The 26,093-nt window shown below is 36.3% G+C and overlaps 1 protein-coding gene across 4 annotated transcripts in view; it reads right to left on the reverse strand.

Moving 5' to 3' along the window:
- The window catches only part of plce1 (phospholipase C, epsilon 1), a 93,199-nt gene that overhangs the window by 51,067 nt on the left and 16,039 nt on the right, over window positions 1-26,093 (reverse strand). For 3 of the 4 annotated variants that reach the window (XM_084134566.1, XM_084134565.1, XM_084134564.1), the window contains exon 3: window positions 533-779. In XM_084134566.1, coding sequence (XP_083990692.1) covers window positions 533-779 — 247 coding nt within the window. Of the gene's footprint in view, window positions 1-532; window positions 780-11,972; window positions 12,064-26,093 lie in introns of those variants that run through there. The other variant, XM_084134567.1, reaches the window with a different exon arrangement.

Below are 26,093 nucleotides of genomic sequence, written 5' to 3' on the forward strand. Positions count from 1 at the left end.
GTAAATTTAATTTACATTAATCCTGCTACAATATTTATAACTGTAGCAAAGAGCCATCAAAGGATGGAAATAAATAATTAAATTTTGTTTATATCATTATAACCAGACTGAATATCAATTTAAAAATGACAACATAAACATCCTGAATAACTTTAAAAGGACAAGTTGACGAATTTTTAACCATTGTATTGTTACAATGTCAGAAGTACACAGTATGTAAATGAACAACGTGTACGCCTTTTCCATGTTACCTGCACCCAGATATTCCAGTTTCTTTGTCAGAAAAAGTCGGACGAATAATGTAAGCTGTCATGTTGCACCATCCAGCAGACTTTTGACAGCTTTAGGACTTTTGTTAAAACTACAGATCAAAGTTTGTCATTTTTGTAATCCCGCCCACGGACAGTTGGTTTGACATGGGGGCAGCGCCCCAAATTAAAAATGATTCCCAAATTAAAAATTGATTACCACTTTAATTGTAAAAACACCAGCATGAAAACTTAATAAAACAGAAATCGGTGGGTTTCTTTACCTTTAAGCATTGGTCGACCCGTGGAGCCAACAGTGAAGCCGGGCAGAGAACTTCGTGCCCCGAGGGAAGCTGTCGCCTCCAGCAGGGCTCCGCTCAGATGAGCTGCAATGCAGGTTCTAGGAGGACAAGCCCGAAATTGAATCTTCAACGGGGAGACCAGCGGCCATGACACTGCTTGGGCAAGCAGCTTCCTGGATGGGTGGAGGAGATAGACCTCAGGAGTCAGCATAGGAACAACATGGTCAATCTGCAGAAAAGAGAAGCAGTGAGAATCCATGTTAATGTTTGCTTTTGTATAGTTTATAGTGAACTTGGTTCTAACATAGTGGTTCTCAACCTTTTGGACTCCAAGCCCCTCTTTGTCTAAGACAATATCCAAAGTCCCTAGCTGATATTTACCTCTGGTACTTCTGTTGTAATAAACAATCTCAAAATTATGATGTCAGTTTGTTGAACATCTTAATATTTAGGGTTTTATTTGAAAGAAATAAAAGAAAAAAAAATGTTTTGTGCATTTTACTAAAGAATATACTAAATCTGAATCATTTTAATATGCATTAGGGTCCTTGGAAGTTTGCTGAGGCTTCCTAGTTGGCCCCGGCCCCCTGGTTGAGAACCAGGTCTAGCCAAATAAGCTCAATGTGTCAACTAGTGGCAAAACTAATCAACAGGCTGACTAGTTGATGCAGCCTCTTAGAGAAATGGGACGTTTCCATCTAGCCTCATTAATAATCTCTGACTTTGTGCCTTCTTGTGATTTAATTGCTGTAAGCGTGAATAACCCAACAAGGAACAAATAGCAGGTTCCTTAATAAAGATGATAACAGGAAGTTTAAAAAAAGATATCTCAAAATCTCTTCTGAACTAGTAACTGCTGAATGTTCCGCCCTATAAAAGCAGAAATGGGGAGTAACAATCCCATGTCTTCCCATCAAAATTATCCTGATTGAGTGAGAGCAATTTGGTAATTTTACTTCTATCTTTGACGTAGCACACATCTCCTCGCACTGCAGTGAGCAGCCATTATTTCACAATTACTGACCCCAGAAAGCACTTCTGCCTGCTGCTTCCAGGAAAGTCATTACAGCTGTTGTCTGTGCCCTTCCTCTGAAACGATTGACCCAGCTTCTCTGCCACCTCTCTCCCCACACGGCACTGGCTCTGATGAGTATTAAACCACTCTCATTGGATAAATGGATTCAGCGGCAGTGCTGCATGATATAGACAACTACCAAGTGATCTGAGATAAAGCGAAGCAGCCGTACCGCAAGGAACATCACAGGACCTTGAGGTTATTTCACTTAAAGTGTGTTTATAATCACACGAAGATCCATTTTTTGGTAAAATAAGCTCCTACAGTGCACTAACAACATTGTCACTATATATTATATATATATCTATTATATTTTTTTTTATATATATATATATATATATATATATATATATATATATATATATATATATATATATATATATATATATATATATATATATATATATATATATATATATATATATATATATACAGTGCAATGCATAAGTGAATACACCCATGCTAAAGTTGACTAAAAAGAGGAATAAAAAATCATATTTTGGAAATTGAACTTAATGCCTTAATTTAAAAAATTAGGAAAAATCCAACCTTTAAGGACACCAATTTTCTTTGTGAATGAATAATGTATCGTAAATAAATAAATGTTCTTCCTTAAAATACATGGTGCATAAGTGAGTACACCCCTATGTTAAATTCCCATAGAGGCAGGCAGATTTTTATTTTTAAGTATTTTTAAAAAAGATTTTTTAGGATACTATGCATCCTGATAAAGTTCCCTTGGCCTTTGGAATTAAAATAGCCCCACATCATCACATAGCCTTCACCATACCTAGAGATTGGCATGGGGTACTTTCCATAAGATCATCTCTCAATGCAAATCAAACTAGCTTTTAGGCTAACTGAAATAAAATCAAGCCAATCTCTAGGTATGGTGAAGGCTATGTGATGATGTGGGGCTATTTTAATTCCAAAGGCCAAGGGAACTTTATCAGGATGCATAGTATCCTAAAATGTTTTTTAAAAAAATACTTAAAAATAAAAATCTGCCTGCCTCTATGGGAATTTAACATAGGGGTGTACTCACTTATGCACCATGTATTTTAAGGAAGAACATTTATTTATTTACGATACATTATTCATTCACAAAGAAAATTGGTGTCCTTAAAGGTTGGATTTTTCCTAATTTTTTAAATTAAGGCATTAAGTTCAATTTCCAAAATATGATTTTTTATTCCTCTTTTTAGTCAACTTTAGCATGGGTGTATTCACTTATGCATTGCACTGTATATATATATATATATATATATAAAAAATTACACACAATTATGCATTACACACCCCTTTGGGTTTTGTTAAGCCCTACAAAAATAATCAGCAGATGTATATTTCAAGGGTGAGGTGGGAAACGTTTCTAATTGGACACACAGAGTGTTTCGCTCTCCACCGAGGATAAAGGAGCTTATTGCCACAGCTACCAGGATGAAAGATTCTTGATAGTGCTTAGCAAGTCAATTGCCCTGTTTCTCATTTTTCTCACTTCAAACAAAGACATGACGACAACAACAACAAGAAAAAAAAACAATCAAGAAGGGGGCTTGCATAATGAGGCAACGCTCCTTTGAAACCGCCAGGAACGGTGTTGATGGGGTTTTAACCAAGAAAAGAAAGCCTGGTTTATTATACTCACGAAAAGAACATGTCATCATGGTAAGCTTGAAAGGCAAACACATTTTTGAGTCGCTGCCGACCAATTACGACACTTGATCTCTAAATATTTCATGTCACATTGGGATCAGTCATTACACGAGTTAACCTTATTTAGAGCCCGGATAACCAATGGCATATTCACAGCAGATTTTCATAAATTATAACTTGGCGTTGTTTGGTTGCAATGTTGAATCTGACTGGTTCAAAGACACTATTCATTTCTGTAACTGTATGTCTATGTACTTTGTTGACTTCATCAGTTGCACATTCCTTCACCACATTCTTAATGTGTTATGAACTTTTGGTGCATCTCTATAGAAGATGCAGGTTCTGCATTCATTTCCAATACTTCAAAGACCTGACATCTTATCCTTTACTGCAATTTGCATTACAAGCTGTAATATACCTAAATTGTGAATGAAATAATACTGTACACTAAGGCTGTTATCCGTCACTGACTGATGTAGAAAACTGTGCAAACATGCAGAACTTCAAGTACTGCACCTGTAAAATGGGCCCCATTGTTTCTGAATGTTAAACTACAGCACTAAGCAGACTGTCTCCTTATCTGAAAAATTATTTTGCAGAATTGGCAGTCCTCAGATCCCCTCCCTGAGCCGTGGTCCTTTATAATTACTCTTTAATGGGATGGGTTTCCTGCACTGCTCACGATAAAAGCAAATTCTGCATTTGTCAGATCTTAAACTGGACCACAGGGACTAAAATCTGCACGTTCACCAGCCGCCTGAAGTCTGACACTCAAAAGCACAAACGATACTCAAATTTTCAGAGGAAAATATGGCTGATTGTTGCCACCATATTCTTAAAAGTATAGACCTTATGCGCCAGAGAAACAAGGGCGCAGCCATCTTTAGAATATTGTCTTTTAACTTCTGTTTTTGCAGTCACTCTGTATATTTCTATGGCATCGCTGTCCAGGAGTAATTAGCTTTTGAAGAGGATTTACTTAATGTAAAGTTAACGAAAGTTATCATGAGGACTGTAACGTTTAAAGCAGATGTCTTAATAAATGTCAGTCGAGCGGGAAGATTTTAAAATGAGCCGTTCATTAATAAACACGCAAGATCGCTGTGAAAATACAGACCGGAAGACAAAAGACAACGAGCGCAGCGCTGAAAAGGGGCGTGGCTACATAAGGTCTATAGGTTTCAACGTTTTTTTTTGTTGTTTTTTTTTCCAGCAATGCCATAGAGCAACAACTCAACTCAATTTTCGGTTCCCCAAAGAACCTTTCAGTGAACAGTACTTAAAACTGTAAAGAACCTTTTGTGGAATGGAAAGGGTCCATCCTTCTTTTTAAGAGTGCAGGTTGTTGCTATAGGTCTTTTTTACAATGTTTCCACAGTATATTTTTTAGGTAATCTGGATGGTTAAAAGAACATTTCTAAATGGTTGCTAGCTGGTCCATGTCAAAACCGTCAGCTTAGGAAAGTAATAACTTGGCATGCTTCAGTGATGGCAAGTGCCACAGTACTGCAGAACATGTCTGGCTCTAAAATTCCTTTCAAAGTATGGCATGTTTCCCTCCTTTCACTGAAATAAATACTCAAGCGTTGACTCTCTCACTGGCATATGTGTGAGTCACCTCTAACTGCCCTGTGAAGGTTGAGGTGGTGACAGTCTCTGGGCAGAACTTAGCTTTCGGTTTTCAGAACATTCAAAACATGTAATATAACACCGGTTACAAACAAACTATTGATGTGACAAATTGTATGAATTTGATGAATTTTTAATGCAAAAATGTTGTATTATTATCATGTTAACCAGGACACAGTGTTTGTAACAGGTCAACCGGGAACACTTCCTATAACACCCAATGTACTTGTTACATCATAAGTTGAATGGCATCTATGCTAATATTAGTCTGTCTGTTTGATCCTTATCCAGAGGTTACAGTAGTCAGCCGGATCTGGTCCATATCCAGATCAGATGGTGGACCTGCACCTAGACATGACCAAAACACAGCCCTGAATGACAGCAGAGACCTTGTCTACAAGACAATCCCCTGTGAAGGCTTTGTCAACATGACAGCCATCGGCACAGATCCTCCGCACAGACCTATGACCAGCTTCTGCTCCATACGGGCGTGATGAATGTAGAATGAATGCAGGTCTTCAAGTAAAAGAGACTGGATGAATATTTAAATGCAACCATTCCCGACCTGAATTCTGACTTGTGATGCAGCCTGAATCATAATGACACAATGTTCGTTCGTTGGCCAGAGGAGAACTGGCCCCCCGACTGAGCCTGGATTCTCCAAAGTTTTTTTTTTTTCTCCATTCTGTCACCTGATGGAGTTTGAGTTCCTTTCCACTGTCGCCTATGGCTTGCTTAGTTGGGGACACTTAATATTCAATAATATCAATAATATTATTGATCTGACTACTGACGCTGTTGTATGAGAACTAAACGATGACATTATTTTTTGCAGAACTGCTTTATAGATGAAATGAACTGATTCAATAACGGATGATCATTACAACGGAATTGAATCAACACTGAACTGACTTCAGCTGAACAACAGCCAAAATGCATAATTTTTCTGTTGTCACATTAAAGCTCCTTTAAAACAATCTATATTATATAAGAGCGATAAAAATAAAGTTGACTTGACTAATTTTAGTATAATTGAGATTATTATTAACAATATTAGTTTATATCAATATTTTTACTTATTTTTTATTTATTTTTTATTTAAGTTTTAGTTGTAGTTGTAGATGTTGATGTAGTACATCAAATTAAACTAAACTAAAAATGACAAATGTTGCCTTGGCAACTAGATGAAAAATAAGTTTGTTTTTAATACATTTTATTTCAGTTAATGTTTATTTTACTTTATTTCAAGTAATGCAAATGCCTTTTATGGTTTTAGTTTCAATTAACTTATAATTACCCTGCCGGGACCTAAATGAAATCATTCGATGTTTGATGTCATTATGTCTAATTATATCTAAATCAGATTTCACTGAAAAAGTATTCATTACGCAGACCATAAAGACTTCGATAGCATCACTTGTCTCTCTTTTGGGCCTCTCAGTTCTCGGCTGGTAAAAGCTTCAGCATTGACCCTGTCTTGATGTCCTGAGCTCTCTATAGCCACTAATCCAGCAGGTGCTTTGTAGAGAGTCACTGGTGGAGCGTCCAGAACAGGGGATGAAACTCAAGCTGAGAGGGTCAGAGTGTCTCAGTCCGGCTCTGAGGCCGCAGACACGCAGGAGCGGCCGGAATACCTTGAGAATGACTGACACACAGCAGCTGAATACAGTACTCAGCACGTCCAGTCCCTGCTGCAGTCAAACACATGCCTGAACTGAAGTGTCCACAACAACCATGTAAATTATGATTGCATAATGTTTTCATTTTGAATCGGTTACGTATGAAAGCCCATTTCCGCCTCAGAATAAAATTAATAAGGGTTATTGTGACTTTATTTCCCATTTTAACTGTATATTTCGCAATATGACAATATCCCTCCTTTTCAACCTTAATGAATATCTCACAATTGTGACTATATTACAATATGACTTTACACCTCTCATTTTCAGCTAAATATCTTACACAATGACCTTATATTTCACAATTGTGACTATTCCTTATTTTAGTTCACAAACAGGCTTCCATAGTTAGACCAGACACCATAATATAAGAATGAAAGAATTACATTTTTGGATTAACTATCTCTTTAAGCAATTTCTTATTGTTGTGTCATAAAATAAGGACTACAAGTATTTGGGAACAAGATGCTGTCTCCTTTCACCCCAGTTAAAATCCACAATTTCATTTGCATGATAAAGCTGAATTTGCACATCAATCAAGCCCTCTTTTCATTTGTTCTGTGCCCGCTCTGTAAAAAGCCCATGACAACGGTGACACGGCCCACCTATCTAATCAGTGTAGCCTATTTACTCCGCAGCCTGTCATATCCTGTATCTCGCCTCACGCTGTGCATTAATCCACTAGTAATGAACCGCAAACTGTCAGCGTAGCTATTGACTGGAAATGGGTTTGATTTATTCACCCAGAGCGCTTGCTGTCAGAGCTGCACTCGGGCATTATGACTCAGCACGGATCCTCAGGGTTGATACGGGATGACCTGAAGATCCATAGCACACTGAGAGCAAGGTCTTATGTGACCCAATCGCTGCAGCTGTCACAGACGGGCTAGGTGTAGTGAGTTTGTAGGAAAGCGGCACATGGGTGGTCTAGGGCTACAGTGAAGAGGGGCCAAATCGGGACCAGAGTTCAGTGTGTATGGGAGTGTCTACTGGGAGATATGACTCGCAAGTACAAGTTTTTCAGTTGCAGATGTATGTATGTATGTATGTATGTATGTATAAAAATCAAAACAGTTTGTCAAAGCAAACTTTCCTGGAAAAGTCTGCTCCAGCTGGCAAACACCTTTGGTAACATCCATGTCACTATGATCAGATGCTTTCTTAACTGTGGTTTTCTCACCACTGTCATTTTTGTTGTGTGTTTATTTTGTTATTGAGAGGAAGCACATATTTACATATTTATCTAAATGTCACTCTCAGCAGTGTGGGCAGTATTTTGAACTTCTTTTCACCCCGAAGTGAAGAACAAGAAAGAACTTCGCTGTGAGTATATCAAGGCCTTTCATTTGCCTCTGCAGAGAAAGCTTACTATAAAGTAACAGTTTAAAAGGTGAACTTGTGAACTCGCCCCCACCGATGGCCTTTATTGTGTTAAAAGCAGACAATACAGCAGCAGCCTTCGCCATATTCCTTAGGGACATACAAATAACTTCCTCAATGCATTAATCATGTGTGACACACATTCTGCCAAGAACAATCATCTGTTGAGGTTAGAATCGTGCCAGCATCTCTTTGATAAGGTTTCCACAAGAACAGGCCATAGTATAGAGAGCTGTACGGGACTTCTAATCATTCCAATGCACAGTAATAATGAAAATGAGAAAGACAGACCTCTCTCCAAAAGTCCAGTGTGCATGTGTGTGAATCTGGTCATGCTAATGAGGCTTTATATTTCATACTGGTCTGTTAAACTGTTCTTATTTCTTTACATTGGTTGTTGCACAGATTATGTTGTTCTTTTTTTTTTTTTGGAAGACTGAAAGCAAGCTTTTAAAAGCGGGACTGACCAGCGAACAAACAGCTTTAAATGACTTCATCATGACAGGTCTTTCATCCAGGCAGAGAGCCATCCCCAATCTCGTCTTATATGACCCCCTCTCCCTCTCACTGGATGGATGTCTGGCCTTCTTCAGAACTGACTAAATATTTTACATCCGCGCCAGTGTTGCCTTCTTTTCCAGACAATGCTGGCTTCAGCCAATCACACATCAATTAATTTTGTCTGGATAGCCTGAAACGCAAATATCTTTGCTGATAGAGATGTTCTTATTGTGAGAGAGCCACTGTTTGTTTGTTTTTTGCATAATGACCATGGGAATATTGCACTCGAAAGTGGGAATATTATATCCCCCTAATCTAATATCCTACTCATAAAGCAACCTCAGAAAGCATGAAGAGATGTGTATGTATGGAATAATGTTTTCTTATGAGGAAAATCTCTTATGGCAACATGACTGGACCGATATGTGAGTTCAAGAGCTTGTGGCAGAGTTCCAGTTTTAGCGATTTCTGCTGCTGTAAACGTGACTGTTTATGGTCCAGTCTCATTCATAAGATTCCAGCTGTCAAACTCAACGATCCTGTCTGAGTGTTATGCACCTGATGGCTAATTTTGACAGAAACTACTGTGCGTGCAACATGGCAGGAACCCTATGCAACACTGTTTTGTCAAAACAGTAGATGTCACCCACCATTTTTTTGGCAAATATTGGCTTTGTTATTATTTAGGTGAGAGGGCGGGGGGGTTAAAAAACTTTAACAATTTCCACAAAAGGGTACAATATACAGGCTGAAACACTTTTTCAACAAATGGTCAGTGGAGGTGCTTCCCCTTCAAGAAACTGAACTGCTAATATACATTTTCTATCCTTTTTTTTTTTTTTTTACAGTTTTAACAATCTAATAAACTTATTGAATAATAATTGAATAATAGCATTGTCAGTTATACATAAATGAAACAGACATCAATCAAAATGTAATTATGCAAATATTTTCATATCATTTATGTGATTTTAATTGTTACAGTCAAGAAGGTCAAGAAGGTAAAACTAGCTACTTTTCATGTCGTTTAATTTTATGCTAGAAAATACTTTATCAAATATTTAAAATATGTCTTTAAAAAAAAAAAAAAACGTGGGATTTGTGCATATAATGCTTATTTAAAAAAGTCTTGGGAATGAGCATTTAAGCAAAATGGGATTTTTTACACCCATCTGATGCGAGCAATAAAAATTAGATTTTCAGTTCTTAACCTTAGATGGGAAATGCTGGGAATGGACCGTCCATCACTTCACTTCTGTCGCCAGACTGAGAAACAATGGCCACCATACAAGAGCTGCTTATGTCTGACACCCATAAGACACCAAAAAATGCTCCGTTATTGTCACAGACACACAAATAGAGAGTGAACGGCTATGACCAGCACCACTGCGTGACAATACAGAGACCAGTTCCCACAATTCAACTGAACCACATGGGGACTCTAAATCTGCTCAGCAAACTGCACACTTAACAATGATTGCTGATAGTCTCCCTCACTCAGAGTGAACCTATTCAAATCTCACGCTTCTTTGGCAACTCAAGACTCAACTAAATGGAAATGACATGGAAAGAGAAAATCTTGCAGATTTGTTAACTGATTTTCACATTTCAATAGCGATCCTTAAACAATCCACGTCACATTCAGATTCAGCCTATGGTTAATAATAAACTGACTGAGAAATGAGCACAGCAGACATTTTAAAGCTGTGTTTTCTGACAAAATATGCGAAGTTTAACATTTAATATCACGCAGAAAAAGGACAAAACCTTCAAGTTACTCACAGAACTCCTTGCAAATCCACCTCAGAACCTTCAATTGATCCCTGGGCCCCTAAAAACTAGGTTCACAGCAGCTTTTCTTGTGTAAGAGTCACATGTGAGATTTAGTGTGGATGTGGCCGCAGGGCTGCTGTAAGCCTGGAGGCAGGTTCAGGCCGTTAAAGAGCGTTCAGTGACTCTGATGTCTTTGGAGGACTTGGTGCTGTTCTGGCACACGGCAGAGAGAGGTGGGGCCGCCCGCTTCATAATCTCCTGTTGAATTTCACATGTTGCCGTCTCAACAAACCCCAAGACGCACTCTACGATCGCTTATCACAATTCCCTGGCCTGTGTGTTTGGCTGTGGACTCTCAGCACGTGTACGCAAAATCTGTGCATAAGGGGAACGCTAAAAGAGAGAGCCAGAGATCACACACTATTTGTACAGTATGTTTATACTCCAGTCCAAGTCTGTTGAGACTGAAGGGATAGTTCACCCGAAAATGACAATTTGGTCATCATTTACTCACCCTAATGTCGCTCCACACCTGTATGACTGACTTTCTGCTGTGGAACATAAAAATGTGTTAATAATCTGTTATACTCCCTTATAACATACCTTTTTTGCACTCCTATTCTTGCCAATCTCTGTACATTTGACTACTTGTTGCCTTTTTGCAATTTTATTCTCATTTCTTATGTTCATCTAATGCAATAATTTTTACCTTAATGCCACAATATTCAATGCACAAATGCATCCAAGTAGCTGACCAGTTTTAACATTTCACTGACTTGACTGACTTGAAACGCAACAACAGAAACTGTTTGGCAAATATTAAAAATCTTGCAAAATATTTTGAAGAACACTGGGAACCAAACAACATTGAAGCCCACTGACTTGAACTAAAAAGTGCAGAGGCATTTCTCAAAATGTATTTTATGTTCAACAGAAGGAAACGTAATAAGTTTGGAACAATATGAGGGTGAGTAAATGATGACAGAAACTTCATTGTTAGCTAAACTATCCCTGTAAATTAAATAATGACAGTCATTTTGAAATTAACCTCTTATTTTCCCTTTCAATTCTATTAGTATGATCCTCTGACCCATTCAAGCCCTGTCGAAGTGCTTACAGTTTCATGCCTCTTTACCACAAATTAGTCACACACGTTACACAATACTAAAACACACCGTAGGAAATAAATAAATAAATCAAATTCAATAACCAGCAGGAGAGAACAGTTACAGTTTGTTTTAAAGCCAGGATCTCTGAGACACCAAGTAACATAACATTTTTCACAGAAGTGTGATCAACTTGACATTTTGTTTATAAGCTGTTATCGTAAGATTAGGAAAAGTCATGTAACATCAACCTATTGCTTCAAATGTTAAGTATGTTTTTTGGGATAAAGGGTTAAGAGCAGCGAATATCTGAATTTCCTCCAGTACTGTAAAGCTACAAGCGTACTGTGACAGAGTAAATCTGGAACTTATTAGAGAGAAATGAGGTTCTCTGCGGGATGCTGTTATCTCATCCTGTTTCTCATGATGTCACACTGAAACTTTCACTCTAAACCCCGTTCTGCAGCCTCACGACAGAAAGATCATGTTACTAACATGAATTATAACAAAACGCAAGCAGAACTAAGTGCAAAGCTCAACTACTGAACTCTAAACTAGACATTTAAATCAAAAGTCCATACTAGTGAGAGCATGCAAGAAGAAAAAAACCTTGATCAACCTACTGTGTGCAAAATTCCCATTCATGCCAGATGATCCATCGTCAACCTTGTTCCCAAATAGTGGGTAGTGTCTTTACATTCTTCCTGATGTACTACAGATGCCAAAGGAAGAGCAAGAGAGAGAGAGAGAGAGTGGGACAGAGAGCGAGCCAGTAGCAGTTTAAGTAAGACCGAAGGGATCATGTCTTGGGTCAGGTTCAGCTCCCCTTATTTGGATATGAGGCAAATGGGCCGCGGTAATAGAGGTAATGAAACAGATACAATCATTCACGAGAGAAACGTCTTCAAGCAGACTGTATCCAGGTGACAAATGAGAACTGCACTGACTTCATATTTACATTCCTGTTTATTTGCTTGGCAGACACATCTTGCTGAAGTGACTTCTAATCCCACTGTCATTCTTAAGGCATATTTTGAAGCATATAATCAGATCTTGCCTGTAAACTCATGAATGTTGCAAAAACACAGCGGCCAAATGAGAAGTCGTGAAACAACGATGCACTCCAGAACACTTCAAAAGAAGAGGAGCAAACAAACGGAGATGATGACTGAATATATATATATTCAAAGACATTCAAATTAGCAGCTGCCCACATAAACTCGCAGCAGTCTTATAAGGAAGGTTACGAAAGTGGCTCAAAAATAAAGAAATAAATGTAATGAAGCAGTGTTTCTACAGTATTAGCTGTACTGACACACTTCAATACCCAAGTGTTGAAGCCAGCTGTGACGAAAATATAATGAAACTGATTTCTGTACAAAAATTAGTTATAACATATTACAAATAAACTAACGAGAGTACAAATACAGTGCTTTCAGTTATTCAGGCTAATCTAAAGGCTGTAAACAAGTTATCTATTATTTTGGTTTCTCACACATTTTTTTATTTATTATTATTACATGCTTTTAGAGTTTAGACTGCTAGGTACTTGTTTGCATCATTTGTTTTGATTTATTTTATGGTTTCATTTATTATTTATTTGAATAATTATTTTATTTGTTTTATTATACAAATTTTAAAATTTAATCTGGTAATAGTCAGAATCATTTGTAACTTTTAATACCTTTTTCAATAATAAATGGGTGCATGACAACATTACTTTTATTTATCTCTTATGTGCCAGTAAATGATCGGGCAGATCAACCCTTCATTCTACAGACTAATATTCTTGTTTGTGCAATTATCTAATTAGACAGTACAACGGCAGAACCTGTGCGTGTTTCATCCAGGGATTCTTGCCTGATACCGGTCATTAACAAACGCTCCTTGCCGTTGCTATATCAACCTTATAAGCAGAGACCTCAAAGTGACTTTCCTCGCAAGACAGCAGATTACAAACACAACCTGAGCAGAGATGAAGAGAGACAGAAAAGACACACTACAACCTTGAATTTCTGTTGAATACATGGCATTAATACAGATTTTAAAAGGAGAAGCGGCAACATGACCTTTGAGATGTTGTTCTTAATGAATGTGTGATTAGTTAACATGGTAGTTAATGCTCATCAGCAAAAGGATGTCAAGTAGCACTCTGAAGTCCTTCAGTGGGACAAGAATGAAATGAAAGGCAAACCATGATTTCCTAAGTGACAACAGGTTTTTTTTTTTTTTTTAGTGGTAGTTGTCTCAATACATGAACAGAGCAGAAAGAACTGGAATATTCTCTCCATTCCCTATAGAGGTTCAGAGTACTGCCAGTTACTGAAGTTGTATAACACTGCCTCCAAGTGGTATACAGTTCACTGCAGGGCCAAACGCACAGAGACCGATGATCTACAACCTATTTAGATTCAGCATATCTGAACAACACAGTGGATTGATTTACTCTAGTGATGATTTTTTTTCCAAAAATAAAAAAATAAAGTAATTCATGTTGGAGCGGCTATTGAATTTCCAGCATACATATGAACTCTGTCAATAGAAAACATCCCAGGATGCATCTCGTGAAGTTGGTTGAGTGAATGTTCAGAATGTGTTCTGAAGTATACACACACACACAAATCAGATTAAAGGGATAGTTCACCCAAAAAATGTGTCATTAATTATTCACCGTCAAGTCATTCCAAACCTGTAAAGCCCGGGACGCACCAAGCCGATGGTCGGCCGTCAGGCAGTTTTTGTGCGTCGGCAGACTAAGTTTTCTCAGTGTGTTCCGCAACGTCGGCTGAAACTGGTCTTCGTCGGCTTTTTTTTCGGCCGATTCGACATGTTGAATCGGCGTCGGGCCGTCAGTGAGAGAGAGAACTCTGATTGGCTGTTCAGCTTAGAGAATGAGTCAGTGCACGAGAATAATAGCAAAACCGCAAGCAAAGAAGTCAAAACGGTACAGATACACTACAGGCTGTTCTAATGTTACATAATCTTACCTGAGTGTTCCTGGGCGAATATTTCAATATTAACACGAGAGGAGTGGAATAAAGAAAGTGATCAGCAGGATTGATATTCAAAACTGTAAGCACGCACTGCTTTGTTTACAGTTTGTGTATCTGCAGCCTGCAGCGTCAGGTTTCCCCTTTTGAATGACGAATATAGACGAATATATCTTCAGAAATAGACAGTTGTCATTTACACGCAGGCGCAGAACACACATAGCTGACAGTCGGTTGTAGTTATCTCGGTGTGTTCAAGTGCAGCTTTTTCCACCCGACGCAGGCGACACAAGGCGACAACACAGTCGGCTTTCATCAGCGCTAGTTCTTTTGGGTTGTGTCCCGGGCTTAAGACGTCCGTTCATCTTCGGAACACAAATGAAGATTTTTTTTTTTTTTTGTTCCTCCATTGACAGTCTACACAACTACCAATTTCAAGCCCTAGAAAGATAGTGAAGACATTATTCAAGTAGCCTAATCCATGTGGTTTTTAAACTCAATTTTATGAAGCATCGCAAGCTTTGTTTGCAAAATATTAATCTCAAATGCGCGTTAACATCTGCTCTCACGTCAACACACCATGCATGCATTGTGGTGCTCTCGTGAATGTGCGTTGGACATTAATATTTTGTGTGAATTGAAATTTTTTGAGTGAAAAAAGTTCACTCAAGCTTATTCAGTTAAAAAAAAACTGAGGTGCATAAGCTCAGATCAATGAGGTCTATGATCAATCAGTTCCCAAAAGAAATACAAAACCTGTGCTAACTGAAAAAAAAAAAAAATGATAAAAGATTGATCCAATAGCAGTAGATATATAGATAGATATTTGCCAATAGCATAGCATAACAAGAGATTATATATATATATATATATATATATATATATATATATATATATATATATATATATATATATATATATATATGGGAATCGATTATATATGGGCTAATATATAATATATATGGGCTGGGAATCGATTAAAAAAAAAAACTAATTAATTGCACAATTTGCTGTAATTAATTGCAATTAATTGCATTTCCCCCAAGCTTGTAATCATCAATATTTAAACTTAGAATAACCTAATTAAATTAAACAACACAGGAAAAAAAAAGGAACAGAAAATTGCCCTATATTCAAATAATATTAAACATCAATATATGAATATATTATTCTTTTTCGATAACTAATCAACATAATCAATTTAACAATTTTTTTTATTTTTTTTATTTTTTACTAATTATCAAAATAAAATATAGTCCTACAAAGCTATTATTACCAGAGCATGTAATCAGAGCAGGTCATTTTACCATTGTTTCCCAGCAATACTATGCCAGCTCAGTAGGGCTATGCAAACAGAAGTCTACTACTGAGACATTTCACGTTATTTGAGCGGACTTTGTTTTTCCAGTGCATGACTGGTACATGATTGGAGCGTTTGGGCCGTTAACGACAGAGCAGAACATTGAGCAAAGAGCGCAGCAGCGCGCCGACACACACACACACGGAAAAGACCCACTCATGAAAGCTGCATGAGAATGAAACCTGATCGCCGAACACGGAGGGGCGGGACGGCATATTTTCGGCCTTTTCAATAGCAGCCGCAACAGGAAGTCATTAAAACGAGGCAAAAAAAAGTGCTGCGTTAATTGCGTTATTTTTTTTTACGCGTTAAGCATCTCAAATTAATCGCAAAGATTAACGTGTTAATTCCCCCAGCCCTAATATATATATATAAGCATTTTTGTAGGCCAGTCATTTCAGACCGAGAACACCAGTTTAAAAAGGTGGGGGGAAAAAACAAAGAGCACAGAAATTGTTTGGTTGTAAGGGGAATATTATACCCTTTGTGAGTAAAGTCTGTACATTTTAGTCCAATGCAATAACATTAACTAGCATTAACTCAGCTAAAAGAAAATCCTCTCCGGGTCAAAATTACCGGAAAACAATGCAAGGGTTTTTGATTTAAACAGTTTGACTTGCTCCATAATTCCCATACTTTCACTGATGTTTCATATTTTTAATGACTTCACTATATTAATGAAGAGAACTATAAAGATTGAGTAAGTGTGTCCAGAATTTTTACTGATATGGTGTAAACGGTACGGAGAACATGTTTCAGAACACACTGACTAATACAAACGGAAACGTGCGTCACATGTCGTGTTGTCACGTACATGACAGGAATGCTGAGAAACAACACTGCTGTGAGTGTGACACTCTACCGGATACATCCGAGTACAGAGATTAGGTGTTGCTTGCAAGTTGCAAACAATAATTTTTTTCCCAAATACCACACATAATTGAGCTTTTTAAGATGCATGAGCTGCACCAGAGCTGCACACCAGGGGGCAGAAATCAGCAACCACATTAGAAAGATTCAGTCTGTTGAATGCAATAGATCAGAGGTGATAAACATAATATTAATAAACCGCTTACAGTATACTTACTGAGAAATAAAACATTATCTGATATCTTTAAAGGAACTGTGATTTAGGACAGCAGATTTTACCCTAAAGTTGAGAGTATATTTTGCAAAGAAAATGAAACCTAATTTTGTCCCATTAAACAAGACATCAAGACATTATTTTCATGACAGTTAAACCAATTTTTAAACCAACTGGTCAAAATAACAAAAAAATGTGTTGTTTTTTGTATATTTTATAGCATTATAGATCAAATGACGGTGATTATTTATTTTTAACGACAGAAGCAATCTTATTCTTAATAGAATATAAACGATTATTTTATACAATATTTTTTATGTGGCAATATGGCAATACTGTCACTCTAAAGAGACAGAATCAGAAGAACTACAGTTTGGTGAACGGGAATGATCTCTCCCGTGCAGTGGAAAGCATGCACCTTTGGCCTTTCTGAGTGTTTGTTTTTCATGACACACACACAGAGTTCACTACTGGGATTCCTTACCCTCCAGAGAATATGACAACACACATGATAAACTTGATTTCCATCCATTTTCCCAGCACGTCGGAGGAGCTCATAAATCCTAGACCATTACACTCATTACGTTATGACAGAACAATACATTATGTCCTATCGTTTAGTGTTTGACACTAGGGGTTGAATGACTTCAGTTTTTTTTAAAGTCAACATTAATGTGATGAAAGTCGAGTCTGCTTTGACTAATCGCTAAAAGCTTCCCAAAGCTTCATGTGCTTGTCTCCTAATTAGGACCCAAAATAGATAAATATTAAGTCTGCTTTTATAAAACAAAGAAAAGAAGCTATGGCATGGTAAAGAAGCAATGCGCTAAGAGCAGGAAACTGTATATCCGTACAGTGTGCGCGTGTCAATTAAATTAAATTAAATTAAATTAAATTAAATTAAATGTTTTTATTACATTAAATGTGCACATCAACCTGATCACTTTATGTAGCGTTTATCCAAACACTGCGTTTGGATTCATCAATCAGAATGAATTCATTCCTATTTAAACAAAAGGTGTCCATGAAAACGTAGATAATGTTTGGCACATTCAACCGCCCTTTGAACAAAGTAACATGAAAAACGGATTTGACAGCATCCCATTTATGCATGTGGCATAACAAAAGCTTGAAAAGACACGCTATTGTCTTTCAGTGGAGCAACAGTCTGTATCAGCAGCCTAAAATCTGGGCTGTTGGTCCAGCTGGGACTGAAAGCAGCCTGCCATGCACATTCCTCGCTCCTCTGAATCACAGAGAGAACAGTACTCTGCACCTTCCCCGAGTAACACCCTCAACTGCCAGCAGTCCTCTGAGGACAATACAAATGACAGGTTAAGACAAAACACCCAGGAGGGTAAGATAGGACAACCTCAAACAATCAAGAACAGAGTGTTTCAGCCTGAACATCATGAATAGGGAAACTCCTTAAGTGTGAGAAAAAGGTGGTTTACCTCTAGTTTAGAGTGATTCAAGACTGTACGTGACTCATGTGCCTTCAGGTATTTCAAAGAAATCTAGGCTAAATTACCAGACTAAAAAACTAACTTGAATTACAGATTGGCAAAAATGGATGTGACTTTAAAATCATCTGCCTTTTCCTTTTCTGCTGTGTGTGCCCTTGCATTTGTGAAAGTCTCTTGCCAAGTGTTTTTTTTATTTTTTTTTATGCCTTTTTCATATTCGAATCCTGTTGGAATTAGGGATGAGCACGACTATTAAGTCTTTTCAAAAACATTGATGAGGCATTATTAATAGAACAGTGTTCTTTTTGATTATGTGTGATAAAGAGGTCACTATCTGCTTTCTGAAAGGATCTAATGTTGTTTAAGGACTAGTGCTGTCAAAAAATATAGATATTTCAATGTAGTATTGATAATTAAATATTTGAAATTGTTCCAATACTCCGTTTCTACAGTATGGAGACGCCGATACCAGCTGCGCCATCTCCGACAGCGAATAGACACACACTCGCCTCCTGTCACTCACTCGCCTCATTCGCTTCGGTTAAATAGGCCTAGTGCTTGTATTGCGAATAATTTAGTCAAGTGGCCGTCTCTGGCATAAAGCCGCCTCTCAAACAGCTCGCGAGTACCAAACTGACTTCTTTTGCGTGGCTTATTGCTCTTACACGGTCAAATACCAAATGATGTCAAAATGCCCGTCTTGCTGAGTATTCAGGTAAATACAATCAGTTTTGGAACATAAATGGTTGAGAGAAAACGCATGTTGTGTAATCGTATAATGGATCCGTGCGTATGCTCTTAAAGTGACAGCAGTCTAATATTCCTGCTGCTGTCATGTTAATCAAAGAACAAAAGACAAAGAGAAAATCACTCTCTGCTCTTGACTGAATAACTTTTGTAACTTTAACTGAAAGCATTAACATGCATTTCATTTTTACAATTAAAACTATCCAGTGTTATTTTACATTTGATTACTTTCATTTATGTAGTATTTCTAACCTGAATAGTATACTACTTTTATACCCGCCTGAAAAACTTAAAGTCATGTTTATTTAATTTGTCTCTTATTCTATTGTATTTATTTGTGCTATTGTTTGCAATTAGTTTTTTTATTATTATTTTATTACTGACTGTCTATTTGTCTTTTTTTGTAAATGTATTTTAACATTCAAATAAAAAGCTTCTGTGTCCAAGTTATTACAACAAAATTATTTTGTTTGTTTGTTTATTTATATTTGCACCTTAAAATTACAAAATGACAAAAATAATAATAACAAAACATAAAATATATAAACAAAAATAAGACAAATATTATCAATTTAATGATGTGCAGGAAGAGGCAAAAAACCCAACTGGGCTTATTTAACGCCTCCACCTATAGACATAATTACAATAAAATCAAAACAAAAAACATAAAAAACAAAAACATTTTACTACATAAAAGTAACAACAAACTAGTGAAATACATATATCCATAACACACACGCAAAACACACATGCACATACATGTATACATACACATAACATCAACAAATTTTAATGACGATTACAGTAATAAAAATAATAAACAAAAAATATGATCATAACATTAAAAAAAAATAATTTCTATATTAAAAATTTAGAACAGCAGTTAAATGGGCTTTTAAATATATTTTATAACATTTTAATGAGGAGGAGTTTATTGCTAAGTGGGAAAAACTGTTTCATAATTTGGTACCCCTAAATCTGATAGTAAATTGACCTCTGCACGTAAGAAACTTTGGAAAATGAAGATCTAAGGATTGACGAGTTGAATAAGAGTGAACCTGTGAGTTAAATTTAAAATAAGTCTTAAAGTGCTCTGGGATATTTTCATAATTAAAATATACCTTATAAATAAAAACACATATTTGAGTGATATTAATATCATACACAGTAAGTATCTGAAGATTCTGAAATAGAGGCACAGATGAAGAATGTGACTCAGATCGGGTTGCAATCCTGACAAAACGTTTCTGAAGAACCAAAATTCTATGAAGTGTAGAAGGAAAAGTGCTTGCCCAAACTATATTACAATATGAAAGATATGGATAAATTAACCTGTAATAGAGTGTAAGAAGACAATTTGTAGTAATAAGATTGCTAATCCTCCTAATTATACCAATAGATTTATTTATTTTCTTGCTAACCCAGTCAATTTGTGTTTTCCAATTCAAGTTCTCATCAACAAAAATTCAGAGGAATCTTGTTGTTGAAACTTGGGATATCTCCACAGTCTCCATTTTGACTTTTGAGAGGTCCTTAGAATATGATTTTTTTCCACTAAAAATTATATAATTAGATTTTTTTGCATTCAGCGATAACTTATTTAATCTGAACCATGTAGCATATGCAGTTAAACCAGTATTTACATTTTTAATCAGAAAATTAAAATTTGAATGAGAATAAACTAAAGTTGTGTCATCTGCAAACATTATTGGGAAAATAATATTTGACACATTTGATAAATCATTAATATAAATAAGAAATAATAATGGTCCAAGAATGGACCCCTGTGGGACCCCACAAAGTAGTCTGGCTTTGTTGGAATAGCATCCATTAATACAAACAAACTGTTGTCTGTTTGAAATATAATTTTTTAACCATTCAAGCATAACATCATGAAAACCACATTTTTTCAATAGAATATGATGGTTGACTGTATCAAAAGCTTTTGAGAAGTCGACGAATATACTACAGGTAAATTCATTATTTTCTAATGCAGAGGAAACTTTGTCAATAAAATAAAGCAAGGCCATAGATGTGGAATGACTTTTCCTGAAGCCATACTGATGTTTATAAAGAATTAAATTAGAAGCAAGACGGAATAAGATCCTTTTATATATGACTCGTTCTAATATTTTTGAAAAACAAGGCAATATGGATATGGGTCTATAATTATTGAAGCAACAAGGGTCATCTGCTTTAAACAGAGGAATAACTTTGGCAACTTTTAAATCCTCTGGTACAACTCCTGTTTTCAGAGAAAGTGAAAAAATGAAAACCAGTGGCTGCAAAATAAACTGCTTGATCTGTTTGACAAGGAATGAAGAAATGTTATCAAGGCCGGTTGAAGATGTTTTCATTTCATCAATAATATCACTTATTTCTTGAACATCAGGAGGCTGAAAAAAAGAAATAGAAGGATAATTCCTTATAATAAAATCTAGTGGATTACCATTACAAGCAGGAACTTTACTGGCTAATTCATGTCCAATGTTAACAAAAAAATTATTAAATTTTTGAGCTATATCAAATGAGTTATTAAAAGAATTATCACCTTCATAAAAAACTGAAGGTAATTCTGAATGAGACTTATCTCTATGCAGCAACTGATTTATAACTTTCCATGTGGTTTTAGTATCATTTGAACACCTCTTAAATTTCTCACAGAAATATTTCTTTTTTGACGATCTAATGTAATAAGTATTTTTATTTCTACAAGATGTATAAGCACCATGGGTAAGGGGTGTAGGATTTGAAATATATTTTTTGTACAATTTATTCTTTTTCCTCAGCAGCTTCAACAAGTCAACTGTAAACCAAGGCTTACTAAAGGCCTGACTATATTTCCTAGTAGAGCTAATAATTGGAAAACATTCATTGAAACTACCGCTAATAATTTTCATAAAATTTCGATATGCAAAATGAGCATTTTTTCCTTTGTAAAGATCATTCCATGAAGTACTGGCAAGCATATCTTTAAATTTAGAAACATTTAGCTTGCTCATAATTCTTTTAAGCATCTTTTTCTTTTTTTGTTTAGTTGTATTAAACTTGATTAACGAAAATTGGAATATAGGGAAATGATCAGACAGATCCAAATACAAGACTCCAGATTTCATTCCTTCACTCAAATTATTTGTTAAGATGTTATCAATCAAAGTTGCTGAATTCTCCTTTACTCGAGTAGGTTTATGAATAAGAGGGAAAAAATAACTAGAATAAAGTATATTTAGAAAATCTGCAGTAAATGTATTAACCTCCTTGTTAATCAGATCAAGAGAACTGGATAGACATTCATTAAAACAGAATCAACAGAATCTGGTGAACGATAGATGACGCCAACTATGACGTTTTTTCCACCAAAAACACCAGAGAGCTCCACAAAAACAGATTCTGCTGAATTCAGTGATAAATCATCCCTAACTTTAAATTCATAGTTGTCTAAAAAAAATAAAGATACTCCACCTCCCAATCTATTTTCTCTTACATAATGAACTGAATTGTAATTTGATAATTTAAATATTTCTCTAGAGTCTTCTGTAAGCCATGTTTCAGATAAAGCAATAACAGAAAAATTATGTTTAAGTAAAGATAAATAATGAATAAATTTGTCATAGTTACAAGGAAGACTTCTTATATTCAAGTGGAAAGTGGAGAATATATTAGAAGGCATGGAAACATAAGTCATTAAACTGAGTTTCATCATAAAATCTGCAAAGGTTTGTGGTATCAAATGATGAAAAAAAATGTAAATCTGGGTCAACATCAAAATTATAAGAATCAATTAAAGAGGAATCAAAAATATTCAAATCAGAATGTATTGTAGTAGTCCATAGAGTGTATATTTACTGTAAAAAAAAGATAATAAAAACACAATACTGTATAAAGAAAACACGGTAGGCAACTATTGAACCAACCTCTAACTGTTGGTCCTCCTTTGTTGAGGAGGATTTTGTGTTGGTGGATGGACAATAAGTTTGTCATATCTCAAATATGCAATGTCACCTCTCTCTCGAGCCGCCTTCATTGCAGGGAGTAGATCTTTCCTTCTTTGACGGACGGTTTCAGAGAAGTCCTCATTGATGAAAATGCCTGAGCCCTTCAAGTTCTTTGCTTTATCCAGAACAGCCCGTTTGTCCTTAAGCCGCAGAAATCTGACCACAATAGGTCTGGGCTTTTCTGAAGGTGTCGCTGGCTTCCCAGAGAGCCCAGTCAAGCTCTATTTTCAAGTGATCCAACTGTAACTTTTCACTGAATATTTTTCTCACTTTATCTTCAGAATCAGACACTTTTTCTCTCACAGACTCTTTAATGCCGTCCACAACAATATTATTCCGTCTTGACTGGCCCTCCAGATAGTCAGCCTTCTCTGTGATAGAATTGAAACTTTTACAGATTGTGTCCAGATCTGACCTGGTTTCTCTGCAGATCTTTGACCAGGTGCCACAAGAGATTTTAAAGTCATCAAATTCTTTTTGAGTCATTTCCAGACTCACCTTGAAATCATAAACTTGCTTTGACAGATCATCAATCCTCTTATTAGAAGAGTCAACTATGATCTGTACACAAGATTTGAAATCTTTTTCTTGCTGTTCAAGCAAAGTTCTGTAGAAGTCCTTCTGCTGATCCAATAACTCACGCACTTGAGCCATGGTAACATAATCCTCGGTGGTGTGGTTAGAGGCTTTTGGTGGCATTGTTTAATGACCAAGGCCCACTAGGCCCGAGGATTCAGCAGTAGTGTCCCAGAAACTTCACAAAATACAAACAACAGCCACAATTTTGCTTGAAGATATTTGATTAAGTTTTTCTTACTTCAAACAGCAGCTAATATTTTGAGATTTAAGAGGGATTCCTCCGATTTTTTATGGATCAGAAAACCAGCAGCAAGATCAGAGAAACACAGCTTCAGCCATCCAAGTTCCCAAAGTTCAGGGAATTACCCAAATTATGAAAGAATTTATATAACAAATTATCTGTATGGTTGTATATATGGCAGTTTTCCCCGTGGTATCGAAAATGGTATCAAATATATCTATATTTTTCAAGGTATCGTTTCCAGTATCGTGACAAAACTATTGAATACAGCCATAATAGTGCAATGAATTCAGACACTAGAAACTTTAAGTGATTTTAATTCATGTTGACATCTGCAGCTTTTCAGCCACACATTTATTACACGGACAGTATAATTCAGGTATATTTTGGGTCCGAAATCCATTCCACTTCTATAAGAGCTAATCAAACATTAAGAATGAGGTCACAGTTTGAGCACCAACAGGATGTTCCTGAGAGCTCTTCTCAAAAGCACCTGCTCCTCTGTTGACTGTTCTGTCCATTTAAGTTTCACTAGACTCCATTTAACTAGAAAAGAGTTATTACACTCAGGAACTTTAGCCAACACAAACACAAAACCACTCTGAACTCCGAGCCGTTTCACTGATACAGTTCAAGGTTCAAAGTGATACTTCAATACACCTGCCAGACCAGTAATCAATAATTTGGATGATTATCTGCATTGGCTGATAACATTTCCAACTGGGCGATTAGTAGAAGTTTTTGAGAATTTTGAATAAATCTTCAATTTTAAATATTTCAATTTTCAAATGAAGCACCACATCTGAACTTGCGGCCTTGCGATGATCTCAGGGGAAAATCTGAGATATCGGTACATATCAGTAATTTAATTTTACCTTTCAAAAATGTACAGCCCCAGTGACAGCTTTTATTCCTTTTTTGTGTCTAATTTGTCAATTAAGGTATCAGAAGTGTGCTCACGAACGTCGCTAAAATCACTCTTGATTTTTGTAGATGAGAATGAAGTGTAGAAGAAACTCCTCTAAATGGCTCATTGTGTGTCTGGAGTTCTCAGAAACACAAGGCATACTTTGTGTGCAGTATCATGGCCACAGTGTCCCTCCCCCCAGCCTTGTCCTGTGTTTTGTTTGGCGTTTAGATGGACGCTCTGCTCACTGACAGAAGTGTGCTAGTGAGAGTTAGACTGGTCTTATCAGAACCTGCCAGTCTCTTCAAGGTCTGAATCAGGATATGATGTGGTTTGGGCTGTTTATTGTGAGGCTCTCTATAGGTGGTCTCTGTCCATGAGGGAAATAACTGAGGCTGGTTAGCATTACGAGAATGAGAGGAATGTGTTGAGGTGTCACCCCACTCGTTTGTTAACCATATCATCTTCCTTTTATTTTATTTATTGATATTTATTAACTTAAAGTAGCGACGCTAACTACAACTCAGCTTTTCCAGTAATAAGCTACTTTTTCCATTATAGCAGTACTGTTTTTTCTTTTGTGACACTGTACTGCACACACAGCTTTACAGCCAAGCAAGCTGAGTGAAGCAATAAGGAAATGTGCTTTCATAAAATGTCCTCTCTCACCATTATGAAGCACTGGGAAGTCTGGCGCATTTTTGTGAATTTTTGTGCTTAGTGGTTAAAAAAATTATTAACCAATTCAGTTGAATCTCTACAAAACATTTGACGTATTTTACACTTTTAGATTTATACAAATTTATTTATATATTCAATACTGATTTATTTATCTTTAATTTATTATATATTAATAGAATGTAACAAATAAGAAAAATTATGATTCCTTTTATCACATATATTATTTTTTTACTTCATCTCCTGTAAGTTTATGAACTTTACTAAGTTAAAATCTAAGCAAACTCCAATCCATGCTGTTACTTTCTAACATGTTTTCTTCTTAATTCCTCAGTCTTATCAGTGTGGTCGTTAGTCATTACCTGTTAAAAGACCCCTGGCCCTGTTGCTAATCAGCTAATCACAAGGCAGTGTTTATCTTCCTGTGGTGTGTCAGGCAACAGCTATTAGGCTCATTTCCTTTAATACTACAGAGGGCTGTAGTTAATTTCATTTTCAACATAGTCTCTCTTTTCACACCAGCCCAGACAACAGTCGGCATGAAACGGAAGTTGTGATAATCCTTTCTTCCCTTATTGTGACATATACGAGTGAAATAAGAAAAAAACAAGTGGGAAGGGACTGGATTTTGTCCTGGGGAATTGATTGGATCATGGGAAGTTAGGCGGTGCAAACTAAATGGAGGCAGATCTAAATG

The sequence above is a fragment of the Abramis brama genome, assembly GCF_963993115.1.
Source record: "Abramis brama genome assembly, chromosome: 14".
NCBI classification, from domain to species: domain Eukaryota; kingdom Metazoa; phylum Chordata; class Actinopteri; order Cypriniformes; family Leuciscidae; genus Abramis; species Abramis brama.